Source organism: Xenia sp. Carnegie-2017, unplaced genomic scaffold, assembly GCF_021976095.1.
Source record: "Xenia sp. Carnegie-2017 unplaced genomic scaffold, XeniaSp_v1 HiC_scaffold_24, whole genome shotgun sequence".
Lineage (NCBI taxonomy): Eukaryota > Metazoa > Cnidaria > Anthozoa > Malacalcyonacea > Xeniidae > Xenia > Xenia sp. Carnegie-2017.
Window position 1 is genome coordinate 2,294,515 of NW_025813487.1, and position 13,340 is coordinate 2,307,854.

The following is a 13,340-nucleotide window of genomic DNA, read 5'->3' on the forward strand; positions in this document are numbered from 1 at the left end:
TATTTTACAGAAACTTTACGATAAATTACCAAAGAGATCAGTTACACGAAGGTCGAATAACGCTATCCATTAAACTGAGTAGCAACGTTTTGAGCGCTTCAAAAATATCTTAAAAGGAAAAAGTCAACGATTCGAACTGAACAATAAATGAAATACAATATTGGTTCTAGAATTACAAAGTTTCATCATCATAAACAAAATATAACCATGCACATTCACAAATTTAAAAAACTACTATCCAATGGATAACGCTATCCACGCTTCGTGCAACAGGCTACAGTATAAATTTTAAAAAAATTTTGAAGAGAATAAAAACCAATAATTGTCCAAATGGAAATGGCCAAACTCTTTTTCCGAAATTCCAGGGTCAAAGATCAAGAGATGTATTGATGTAATAGGTACTAAGCACCGATCGGCATAACAGACCTTCAATTTCTTATTGTCGTATTGTAAAGAATCTTCGAAAATTTGACAAAACCTTTAGATTCAATAAATGATTAACTTCATTAAACTCCTTGAAAAAATATGGGTGTGTACCTCATACGGTTTTGATACATGGTTGGATACTCTTTTCTGTGATGATTTTTGTAAGTAATTTATAATAACTTCATAAAATAGAAAGTTTAATAAAGGCTTTAAAAATTAAATTAATGTTCTGTTTTTATAAAAGATCAAATTGTCTTCCTAGCATATTTTTCTTATATTTATATAACAAATAGCTCTTTCCCTTGAAAGAGACATCGTTCCTGCAAGTTCAATATAGTACGAGAATATTTTTGTGAACTCTATGTTATACCTGGTGTAGGTGTATTAAAAATAGAAAAAAATTAGACAAAAAATGTAAAAACATAGCGATACATATGTCATTACCCTCTTTAAATTCCTCAAGGAAATATCATTTCCCTCATTAAATACTATAACAGTTTGAGTATACTTTTATAAACATTTTATAATTTGTATTTGAACGTTTACATCAGTAATTATACCAGTAAAGCAACTACAAATAGTCTCGATAATTCTGTCAATTAAACGCCTCTCTGGTTCAATGGAGTCTGGTGTATCACCAACAATATGACCATAAGCAATGAGTTTCTAAGAAGAAAGAATATAAAATATAGAACTTTATATAAGATAAATACATGACCTAGATAGACATATGGAGGGACAAAGGATTTTGGTGAAAAAAAACATGGGAACTTGGAGGATTGGAGATGAGTAAGTACTGTGGATAGATAAGGATAGCAATAATGACAAATTTTTTGAAGTATGGATCCTCTAGATTATTCTGGGAGGAATTTAGGAGGAAAGTAACAAAAAAATGTTCTGTAGCAACTTTATTTTGTGCTATCCAATTGTAATGGCTTAGAGACAACGCAATGACAATGTTTCCGAGATTAAATCTATTTCTTACAACTAAAGACTCCAAGTGTCCTAACACATCAAACAAAACAACTTACTTGTATACAGTCAAGTGCAATGGTGACAATCCTGGCACATTATTTTGACAAACTTTTCATTGATTAAATTTATTCCTAACAACTAAAGATGCCAAGTGTCTTTTCTGTATATTACATATTCTGTGCTTCAGCTAAGAACTTTGTTATGCCACCAAGGGAACTCTGGTATAACAACATTACAACAAAGCATTTATCTCAGTATTGCCTACAATGACCGTAATTACAACTGACCTGTAATTCAGCCATAGTATCTTCATCTTCTCACTTGCCGGTGCTTGGGAAAAAGACGACATTGTCGATCATTTGGATAAGTTCCAATTGAACGACACACTTAATGATCAATGAATTGAACAGCATCCTCTCCGTCAGCACAACTAAAATAATGAGATGATTTTACGACGTTAAAGTACATACATGAAAAAATTAAAAACTGTCACTCGGGTGTTGGTTGAACATTTCCGTATTCAGGCTCAGACGATTTTTTCATTTGTCGGTAAAAATCGAACTTTTGAATATCCCACACAAAGGGCTAATTTATCTTATTAGAGGTCTTTTAAAATAAAACAAAATAAGCAACGAATGCAAAAACATAAAAAAAATGAGTTTCTAAAGTCAGTGCAATGTCTTATGAAAAATAAATGTTAACAGGAGAACTAATTAGTAACATTATTAGTTCAATTAATAACAATTAGCAAAATTATTAGTTCAAACAGTGCTAATTAGAAACATGATTAGTTCTATTAGTAACAATTAACAACATTATTGTTTCAAACATTGCAAAATATGTAATATTTTAGAACATAAACAGTTTCAGGAAATGTTACATGACGTCGCTGTTCACTTCAGATTGAGTTTTTCAAACGCATATATCAATTATACGTTTTGCTACGCCTTTCCAATAAACCAAAGTAAATTAAACACGTAAATGGCAGCAGGCTGTGACAACAAATTATTAATCTCAATTGATTTCTAACACATAGTTACCTGGTTCGTGTTCTTCGACAGGTTCAAATCGTAAACTAGGCGTACTATGTAAACTAATGCTGTCTTGTTCTTTGGTTTCTTCAACTGTTTCTTGAGGCATTTCCTCCTCCGTTTCATTCGAACCTTTTGACGATTGCTGACCATCTTGTTCGTCCTCGTCTAAAAATAATACGGAAAATTTTCACTTGTTACTCAAAGAATGCAAGTTGTTGGTCCATACGAGTTAAAGATTCACACGAGCTATATTGCAATATGCGAACTTTTGCTTCATATGAGCTTTTGGTTCAAATGAGCTTTTTTATTATGCGAGCTTTAGCTTACCATGAAATATTTTCCAATCTTATAATTATGGAGACAATTGAAGAAAAATTCCTTTAAAAGAATTCACAAACTTTTATTTACCTTCCGGATATTTGGGCACGATATCATCCTCCAGGTCGACAGGTGACATTATCTACAATATACGTCAATTTTAAGGGTAATAAATACATAAAACAAACAGAATAGTTTTGAAAATTTGTCTATAATTTTAGACTGTCGGGCTTTAAGAGATCATAAAAAATACAAAAGGGCGGATTACATGATCCCGGTAGCCGGGATTAACCAAATGTTAAATCATTTTGGCAAATGGAAACGATTCAATACTTATTATCAGATAAATCTTCGATAGCAAATTCACAATATTCTGATTTAATAACTACGCAAAACATTTAAAATTAAAACAACCAATTTGCCATAATTTGAGAATTACAACCGGAATGACGTGTGGCGCTTCGCAAACATTTGTAATTTTTAACCTTGAAGTTTTGGCTCTTTTCAATCCCTTGAAATCATCGGGGCTAGCTCGCTATCCGGGCTAACTCCCCTCCATATAATCAGGCCCAAAGTGTAACTTACCTTGAGTGATGATGACGCAGGAGTGACATCCAGTGTGGGTAGACTCATTACTTGTTGGTCAGCGGGTCTCCATTTCAATAGTTCGTGAGGTACGGTTGATTCAAATATCGTCTTTACACATTGACATGTCTTTTCCCAGACGTCTTCGGAGAACGTGTTGCCATTGGATATGACGAGATTTTCCAAACAATTGGTACCAGACCTCGCTAACTGCTCGTTATCTAAAGACATGTATTGAATGAACGAGCAAAGCAGGACATGGTGTTACAAAGCATTTACAGTCGAACCTGTAAGAAACTCTGATACTTCTTGTATACTAATGTACCTCAAAACAAATCAATCACAAACTCTCATATTCAAACCAATCACTAACTCTGATATTTCAAACCAATCACAAACTCTGACACAACGAACCAATCACCAAGGCAAATGCCTAACACAAACACCTTGCGTAATCTCAAGCTTACCTTGTTTGACACACCACTCTAGATGGCCATACATATCATCAAGAAGAATTTCAGCAAGAATATCAAAATACTGAGTAAAACATCGATGATAGCATATAGAGCGTGATTACAAGTTGTTGTCATCCATTCTGATTTCTATAAAGAACATCACAAATTTCAAAACATCCTCAGCTGATGTCTCATTTTATAACGAGGAAATACAACACCTTATACACGGACTTTATTCTATGTAAAGGAAACGACCTTCCGCAGTTTAACATTACTCCCTCCTGATTTAAAGGCAAAAGCATTCTTTACAGGTGGGTAACTTTCACAAACGAGTGTTTCAAACCTTCCATACTGGTACAAATCGTTTACACAAAATGCAATCGGTGTGTGAATAGGGAATGCAAGAGGATAAGAATGGATAGAGAATGAAGTGAATACGAGTAGATATACAGAATGAAGCGACTCTAGAATGAAAGTGGATAGAAGTGAATAAGAAATAGAGGAAGATATGAGGGGATCATTGAACTAAAATACATGGAACGCTACATGAAGCAAATAATTGAAGCCAAATCTTACACCCAGACACGCGTGTTTAGTGTTTCGAAATTCTCTCGCGGAGTGAAAATTGATTGAACTACACATGCGTGTCTGGGTGTAAAATTTGCTTCAAAAATACTACGGTTTTCTATTACAGGTAGCGTTCCATGTATTTTAGTTCAATGGAGTGGATACACAATTGAAATGGATGAGAGAATGAGGAATGAAGGTGGATAGACGTGAACACATAAAATGAATATTATTCCACGTGGAACTGGATAGTCGTGTATGTAAGTTGACTTTTTGCGATATAATGTGTGTTTCTGGCAATCATAGACAATAAGACTACAATAACGACACATTATAAACTACGTGTTTTGAACCGTGGTCGATTACGGGAGAATAATGGACCAGCAAAATTGTTTCTTAGCCAATCAAAGCGCGCCATTTAGCCGGAAGTGACGCTTGCCATATATTAAGAGCACAATAATGACAGTTTTCTAACCTCCTGCCAATCTATCTGTCTGTCTGGTAGTTTCATGTTGTCGAAAATTCGAAACACGACTTTAAACACATCACGCCACCAATGTTGGAGAAACGTGTTCCCGTATGTTTTCATGATTTCAAACATCACGGTTAGGCCTCTAGTTGATGGATGGAAAATAGCTCACATTCAAATTATACAATACATACTAATCTATACAGTACATACAACTCAATATTTCCACCATACCTTGTTCTGACATCTAGTTTACATCGGTTGATGATACACGAAAGCTCAAAAAGGACTGGAAACCAGCCTTTCACCCAGATTCTGTCCTGCTCTGATATCCCAGCATCCTCTACTCCGTAGTCTTTAAACATCTGTTTATAAAAGAAAAGAAAACAGACGCCATTGGAAAATGCTACACGAAAAGCGATTGAAATAGATGATTTGGATTTGATTTGATCCAAAGTGGTTAGCTTTGATGTGATTTTGCAAAATTTTAAATCATTTCAAAGTTGAAAAGAAAGTAGATTTGCAATTGTCGTACCACAGGATTTTCGGAAACAAATTTGGCGCAATTTCGTATCAGTCTTATTGCTTCCATACTCGTGTCCGGGAAACTTGCGTTGCATGCGAATTCCGAGAGACACTTGACGGCATCTTGGAAAGAGTCGATGGTCGCGGAGAAATATTTCTCAAAAATCGTGGCTAAAAGAGAAAATGAATCTGTCAAAGCTTTGATTTACAAGTGCCATTGAAACAGTAGAGAAACAGGGCTAGAAAAGTTTAAAAATCTCTGCCTTTTGACTTGTAATTTAAATCAACTAAAAAATGTTTCATACATTTATTTCATTTCTCCATTAAATCTGGTTTAATTTTCATTCATGCATCATGAGGCGAACATCCATCGACTTTATGGTAAAGAAAAGTTTACCTCGAAAACTTATACGAATATGACTGAATTACCATGGAAAAGAACGAACACATAAAATTTTTGTTGCAAAATAAACGAAGTTCTCTGTCACATCCGAGAAACACATTTACTTAAACGATATTCAAATTCAATTTGAATTTATTTTAATATTTTATAAATGTCTAAGTAGTCCAAGCTTGGAAACGGATTCACCATCATTTCTTCAAACATATGCAACCATTTTCATTTTAAAATTTACACCGATACAAGAACCTTACCCAAGAGCACAACAGACAGGTCAGCAGTAAGATTAGAAGAAAAACCTCCTTTATTAAACTACAAACCTGTTGTTTGAAAAGCGAGTTCCACGATTCCTTCATCATGATCGGACGCAGCCAAATGAAAAACGGAGAAAACATTTTTCCAACCAGATTTGATGTTTGCGGCTTGCGAATGCACCATTTGTGTGACACATCTTACGACCATATCACGAATTGTGGAAGAACTAAAATGTGAAAAATCCAGTTGTTGATTCAAGCAAATCGTAGACTGGAAATTGCAGTCCTTGTTGCCAAGTTCATAGATACAGGAGGTAACGATATTTGGTATTTGAGAAATGGGGATTCGGATACAGGGGATTTGGATTCTTGGGATTTGGTATTTGGGAACAGGGGATTTATGTACTAGAAATTTGGGTACTTGGGATTTCGGGTATTGGAGATTTGGATACTTGAGATAAAGAATGGTCAGTGAATTATGGTCAAGTTAGATGTATAAAAATCATATGTAAGATGCAGTTTAATGTATACATGCAAACCTACCAATAGCATCACCATCCAGTTTCACTGATCCCGTGAAAACTCTAATAAAAACACAATGAAGAAGTTGAGATGATGATATTCTGCTGAGAGAACATAACGTATGGACAGTGCACGAGTTCTTCAAAATTTTCATGCATATGTTCAAGGTTCTCTGGTTCACTTGAGCCTGAAGATTACTAACGCTAAGGATGTCAAAACGTCAGTCAACAATAACAATAACAGTCATTCTCAGGACTCTGCTAACATGGACAATGAACATGTCTACATAGAGAATCATCCATCGATATTTCTTGCTGTTACAAGCCCCACTCTAGCTTAAAGACAATTTTAAAGATTCCTGGGAGAGGGGCAGAGGTGAAGCCGGAACGCTGGATGGGAGGGGTGAATATTCATATATTTAGTTTTGCTTGACTTTATTTAATTTGAAAAGACATTAGTTAATACCATAATATAATACCATATATATGAATATTCACCTCTCCCCCTGCATTAACAATCTAGCTTCGCCCCTGGGGTGGGAGATAGGTCACAAAACACAATCCACATAGCTATCATTAAAGTAAACGTTACCTGTCAACTGCAACGACAACACTTTGTGCAGCGGTCTCCCCAATGGCTTCCTGTGAGCCAGCTGCTTTTCTCGAGTCAGGGGCAACAGGCATCCGACCTTCATAGAAATACAAGAAAAGCACCAACGTTATTTGACATTTTCTATGAGCGTCACAACAATGTTATAAGCAAACCTGAGGTTATATCATAAGATGTCTTATTGTTTGCGGTGAATGCTGTGGGTGAATTAGTAACACCGCTGGACGCCGTGTGTAACAGTCCTTCTCAGGACTTTATTAACCTGGACGATCATCATTTACAAACATATAACGATACTCCCGGGTTCAAACCATTTACTTTATAAATGTTCATCTATGTTATACAATGTTCTTTTAATAACTTTATCATTCCATTTGTGGTGTAACCTCAATAATTAACCAATACAGTAGACGTCATGGACATCCTTTCTGAACATATTTCTCACTCTAAATTTTACCTTTTAGTCGCGAATAGTAAAATCCTTTTACATTACGAAGGTTTTAACAAAACCTGTTAATTTCTTCTAAAGTATTTCTTACTTCGCCAGTAAATACACAGTACTTACATTTTATCTTAATAAAGTTAAAGCGACTTGACTGAGCTTAAAGTAAACACACAACGAATTTGAATACTTTAACACTTTTGAAATTGACGTCATGATAAAATTTTTTATTTTTATCGACTCGAGGTGCATATGACCTTTGAAACTTACAATAATTAATCCTCTAACGTCTTGGAACAAAATTTTTAGGCTCGTTTCAAACATCGAACTTTATACTTGTGAACTAAAATTGAATTGACTAAAATCTATCAAATTAATAAGCATTTACTCCAAACTGTTACCTCTTGAAACCAAATGAAGATATCTTGATGAGCAAATCTGGTATATAGTGTAAACGCAGCCAAAGTCTTAAATTTTGTCAAATAAAGCCTCAATGTAACATGATCATGCATTTAAGAAATAAAAGATGTTTCATGTTTTTGCACAGGCTTATGCAAACCGAGGAGAACTTTGGGAGAACTCAAAAGCAGATCAGTGTAAGCCGGAGACCAAAGGTTGAGGTTTGCACCTGCTCGAGAGGTTTCCCTAATTTTATTACTCTGTCTTTAGTTATCCCTTCCCTTTTGTAAAATTAGAATAACTTAAAAACTAAGATTTTAAAATTTTGAATTAAAGAAGCCCTTGTAAACACAATCACCATTAATTCATGTATATTTACTGTATATAATTTACATATATTTAAATAAACTATCACTGTATCACATTACTACCACATATGTTGTATCATATACATAATACTGTCACTAATACTGAAGATCACATCACGTGATGCTGAAACATGTTTATTTTGAAAAACTCCATTGTTTAACTTAGTTGTTTACTAATCAGTAAAAGACAACAAAATGTACGCTATAATGTACCTGTTTTTTATAAGATGACCCAAACTTAGAACCTGAAAAATCTGTTACATTGTTTAAAGCACATGGATCTTCAAAATTATCAGTAAAACGTTCTTTGTGTACAATAGTTATAAGTTAGAACAATATATATTGTACGTTGTATTATTATCAACATTATAATGATAAATTTTATTTTAAAATGAAATAGAAAGTGAAGTTTATAATTCTTCAATATTTTAATTAAAGAAATTTCACTCAAAAAAATTCAATTCTTCAGTTCAAATGAACTTGTGTCAAAATCGTAAAAGTTTTAATCATTAATTTTCATCACAGTTATTGACATGATGATGTTTTTACAAATGGGAATTGTTGACAGCATATAACATTTTTTGTCTTTAGGATCATATGTACATAATAAACGTACAGAAATGATCTCTCGCATTTTTCAACTAATGATCATCACACTTAATGACATTCCATGACATCATGATGGTGTTTTATAAATCTGAATTTTTAACATCATACAAAAGTTGTTTCTACGATTTTAACATGCGTAAGGTAAATTTTATTTACAGTTTTTGAAAGAATGTTCAAAGAAAGTCACTACAATTTAAACAAAATAATCTTCATTTACAACAACACCATATTGTCAAATGACTCACAATGAATGAGTTGTCGACATTCTTTCATTTCTATGTAGTGAACGTTTAATATATAATAAAAATAACCAAATTATCTGACCATACATTTCTATTACAAAGTAAACCATCAACATAAAGTTCCTTCAGAGATCAAAGGTTTCTCACTTTTGGTAATTTTCACATGTAAAACAAGCGACCATGTTACAATGTTACAGTGTTGAATTCTCCAAATATAAGTTTGAAAGTCGATGGAAATCATAGGATGAAAAAGGCCTTTACTTGACATTACAAAAAGTTAATCTGTCTCTGTCCGTGATATTTTTACATAGCTGAAAACTGACAGTTTTTTATAGTTAAAACAAAGGACATGAACAATGTTTTTACACTATTTTTAATTTTCGTTATTGACACCATAAAAACTGTCCTTTTCTTTGCGAAAGAACTTTTATGTTAGTTTTAAGTGATATGTAAGGTTAGTAAAACGATAGATTAATATAACTTAAAGAAAGTTAGTGGATTTATTCAGGTACATTGAGTTTTAAAATTTAATTCCACATCCACCATATGTTACTAAAGCTAAAGTTCCTGTGTTGTAATGCATAGTTATACTAAATACAGAATCTAATCCGAAAATTCTGCAACATTTCACCACTTTAAATCTACAGCAACGAATGAGCCAAAAGATTCACCAATGAAATATGATTTATGTACGATAGTCCTAAACCATGTAAACCACGATACGCAATCACGTCATTGTTTTATGCATATTAATTACATAAACGCCAGTTCTGGTCGAAATTGTCGCCCAATGACCGCTTGGTTACAATCACTTATACAGCAATTGAACTCCAGATCATTTACAGTTATCTGTTCTTCAACAATTTTTTCAATGACAGCTGTTATGGGTATTTCTGCAATATGCCAAGGTTTCAAGTAAAGTTCATTGTTGTTATTTCCCCATTTCCATAATGTGCATTCTGTTTTGTTTACAGTTAAAATAACAGAATTATCGTGATACAGCTGCTGCTTTCTTTGAAAACTATCAACAGGAAGTCTTTTGTTGTATTGTATCGCACCCTTGGTAATTCTAACAACTTGAACAAAATCTAGTTCGTCAATACAAACTAAGACATCACCAAATGTTAAGATTTTTTGGTTCAAATCCAATGTTAATTGTTTGCTTGAGTAGAATCTACAAAATTTTCAGATGAAGTTGATATCTTCGTAAGATGATCTGAACCATCCCATATCCACAGTAAACCATCTGACCACCAACATCCTAATGCATTGTTCAGTTGCATTGGTACAGTTTGAATGATAGTGCAACGTTCAATGCTCCAAATATGAATGTTGACGTGGTCACCAACAGCGAAAGCAGCCAAAAGATCCATCCGGTGAAAACAACAACATTTAATTTTCAGTTTCTCAAAGATAACTGAAGGTCTCCAAAGATGATCAGTTTTGAAAATTTTAAGCTTGGAAAGATACGGCACAACGTAAAATTCCTTAAACGAGATTGGATGGACTTCGTTAAGAGTCCTATCAACACATGGACACCTAACATATGGTAAACAAAACTCGATTTCTCCTTGCTCGTTGTATTTTGTCAACTGAGTGATTTCAGAAAGCTTTCCATTCTGGCTTGTATGATAAAAAATACAATCACGATAATTGTGTGTTATATTTGAATTTGCAAATAGTGGAATCTTCATCAGAAAAAATATTGATTGCTTTCGGAAATTGAAAAACATACGAAGTCTCGACGAATTCTGCACTAAACAACTCTGAATATTTATCGGTGCATTGTAGTTCTTGGTAATCAACAACGCAGCGTCGATCGATTCTTTGCAAAGTTAATGAATTCCATGCAGTGAACACATCTTTAGGAAGTTCATTGTAATGTTCTATATCTTGCTGTAATAAACAAACCAGAGAGCAACGATTAACGACAGCATCTGACTGTAAACATAATAACAAACGTCCATTGTTAACATCCCACAACTTTACTTCAGTAGATCCATCACTAGTTACCAGTCTATTTCCGGTAGGTGAAAAGGAGCAACAACAGATATTTCCACGTCCAAAACCAAAGTTCTTTAATGTTGGATAGCCACAGTTGTCATACAGGGAGATAATTTTGTTTTTATCATCCCACTTATCCAACCTTGAATCATCGAATGCAGTGCCGAGAGTGCATCGTTGTTTGAAGTCTGGAAGTTCAAAAATAGATATTTCACCATTTTCATATCCTACAGCAAGAAGTTCTTCATTGGACGACACACAAAGAGATGTAACGTTAGCACGCAAGGAGACAGTCAAATGATGATGGTTTGTTAAATACGTTGAGTCTAGATCCTCAAACCAAAAAAACTCTCCTTGTTTTAATACATCCCTTGCCAATAATCTTCTTTCGTTTTTGCTATCAATTCCGTTTGCAATAATTTGTAAATAAGCTAAGCCATCGGGTAACGATGAGTCATATCTCATTGTCATAAACAAATGAAATAGTAGTTCCTCAAGTACATCTTTTTTCAAGAAAGTACGTCGTTCCTTAATGATTTCAAGCAATTCAGACCTAATGGTATCCGCGTTAATGTCTTCCACACACATTAACCTCGCAAAAATCACTTTGATTTCAACTGCCCAGCAAAAGTCAACATTTTCGCCACATTTTGACATATGATAGATTCCATTCTTCAAAGCATATTGAATCATAGCAGTGTTCATCTGATCTCTAAAAATGTTCATCCACTTAATTTGTTTAAACACTTTCTCACAAGCCTGCCATAAGAACTTATGACCATTTTTTGGATTAACTGTAAACTCATCCTGTTCGTAGCCATCTGATTTCAACCAATCAATTACAGATTGGTGATACACGGTTAAACAATCATCGTAAACTGGCAAAATTTGAGATAACAGTTCAATGATTTTACTGCGGACTTCAAACTTGATGTCACCAGAAAAACCTAAATAGCTAAACAGTAAAGTTAACGGTAAAAACTGCCGACAGGCAGCCAACAATTCAAGAAATTGCATAAAAGAAGTTTCTGAGATAACAGAATTTCTGGGACTTTCCTTCGTTAATAATTTTTTTACTCTTTTGAATTGCTTTGCGTAAACACCGATTAAACCACTAGGGGCTAATTGTTGAATGTTTTCGTAAGTAAGCTCAATATTTTCTTCTTTCAAGCTCAGTTGCGCGTAATACGCATAAAGAAATGATCCCTCACATTTTTCAACTAATGACAATAGAACGTAGCGATCTTCCTGCACCCGATTATTCAACTCATGTCTCAAATACTTGTGCAGGTCTTTTTCGTTGTTTTTATCACGAGGACGAGTTGTAATTTCCACAGGATTTATGTGTTTCAACTCCTTTTGAACAGGAAGTTCTGGACGACTGGTGATGAAGATTTTAATCCATTTAGGCAGTCGGTCAAACTCTTCTGCAATCAATTCCAACAATTCACTTTTCCCATCAACTTGGCTTTCATCTAAGGCATCAATAACCAAAAGCATTGGTTCATGATCTTCCATTGAATGCAATGGATTATTTAATAAAACACGGAATGTATCAGCGATTGATTCTTTTAAGTGGTTTCTCTGTAATTCTTCATTTAGTTTAGATTTAAAATTTGATATTGTATCACACATGCTACTAGCCAATGATTCTATCAACAATCGAGAATTTCTACCATCTGATATATATCTGCAGAAATGAAAGCAGCAAGTTTTTCTTTTCAGAATATCGTCGACACACCTCAGCAGCAAACACACTTTTGCCAACGCCAGGACCGGCAATCAAATCGTTCATACGGAAGCATCTTCACTTCTATCGTTAAAAACCGAGTTTTTTTAAATAACCATTGTCTAGTGCCTTCAGGTACTTCTTGTTAAGATCTTTATAAGACCATCAAATTTACACTTTCAAGCTTCTGAAGGTCAGAGCATATTGTGCCTGTTGTTTCTCTTACTCTGGTTACATCAGCTTTCGTTGCCTTGTCTGTTTAATTTCTGCCACATCAACTTTATTTCACTTCACTTATTCTTTTCATGCTCAAACCTTTTTTTAATTCGTTTACACCATCTTTTAGTTTCCTCAGCGACATTGATTGACTGTTTTTCTTTTTTCATACCAGTTTTTCTAATATTTCAA

General features: G+C 34.1%; 4 protein-coding genes across 5 annotated transcripts in view; all 4 read right to left on the reverse strand.

Moving 5' to 3' along the window:
* LOC124451512 overlaps window positions 1-13,340 on the reverse strand; it is an 89,717-nt gene that overhangs the window by 39,196 nt on the left and 37,181 nt on the right. The window lies entirely within an intron of this gene.
* Window positions 930-3,905, reverse strand: LOC124451537 (brefeldin A-inhibited guanine nucleotide-exchange protein 1-like). The gene is made up of 6 exons (XM_047002199.1): window positions 3,806-3,905; window positions 3,339-3,559; window positions 2,844-2,895; window positions 2,442-2,600; window positions 1,689-1,831; window positions 930-1,092 (listed from the first exon to the last, which is right to left on the reverse strand). Exons 1-5 carry the CDS (start codon window positions 3,837-3,839, stop codon window positions 1,719-1,721), a joined length of 579 nt encoding a protein of 192 aa, XP_046858155.1. The 5' UTR covers window positions 3,840-3,905; the 3' UTR covers window positions 930-1,092; window positions 1,689-1,718.
* On the reverse strand, window positions 5,161-6,255 carry LOC124451542 (brefeldin A-inhibited guanine nucleotide-exchange protein 1-like). Its single transcript, XM_047002204.1, has 3 exons — window positions 6,075-6,255; window positions 5,424-5,525; window positions 5,161-5,194 (listed from the first exon to the last, which is right to left on the reverse strand). Exons 1-3 carry the CDS (start codon window positions 6,214-6,216, stop codon window positions 5,187-5,189), a joined length of 252 nt encoding a protein of 83 aa, XP_046858160.1. The 5' UTR covers window positions 6,217-6,255; the 3' UTR covers window positions 5,161-5,186.
* LOC124451294 overlaps window positions 10,351-13,340 on the reverse strand; it is an 8,308-nt gene continuing 5,318 nt past the window's right edge. Inside the window, exons 2-3 of the mRNA XM_047001915.1 lie at window positions 10,935-12,150; window positions 10,351-10,822 (exon numbers count right to left, since the gene is read on the reverse strand). Of these exons, the coding sequence (XP_046857871.1) occupies window positions 10,351-10,822; window positions 10,935-12,150 (1,688 nt within the window). The remainder of the gene's footprint in view (window positions 10,823-10,934; window positions 12,151-13,340) is intronic.

Coding starts and splice junctions, on each gene's coding strand:
- LOC124451542 (XM_047002204.1), bottom strand. CDS start 6,216: ATGGTCGTAAGATGTGTCACACAAATGGTGCATTCGCAAGCCGCAAAC. Junction 5,526..6,074: donor ACTCGCTTTTCAAACAACAG/GTTTGTAGTTTA, acceptor TTTCTCTTTTAG/CCACGATTTTTGAGAAATAT.
- LOC124451537 (XM_047002199.1), bottom strand. CDS start 3,839: ATGTATGGCCATCTAGAGTGGTGTGTCAAACAAG. Junction 2,601..2,843: donor CGTGCCCAAATATCCGGAAG/GTAAATAAAAGT, acceptor TATTATTTTTAG/ACGAGGACGAACAAGATGGT. Junction 1,832..2,441: donor TGTCGAAGAACACGAACCAG/GTAACTATGTGT, acceptor TCATTATTTTAG/TTGTGCTGACGGAGAGGATG.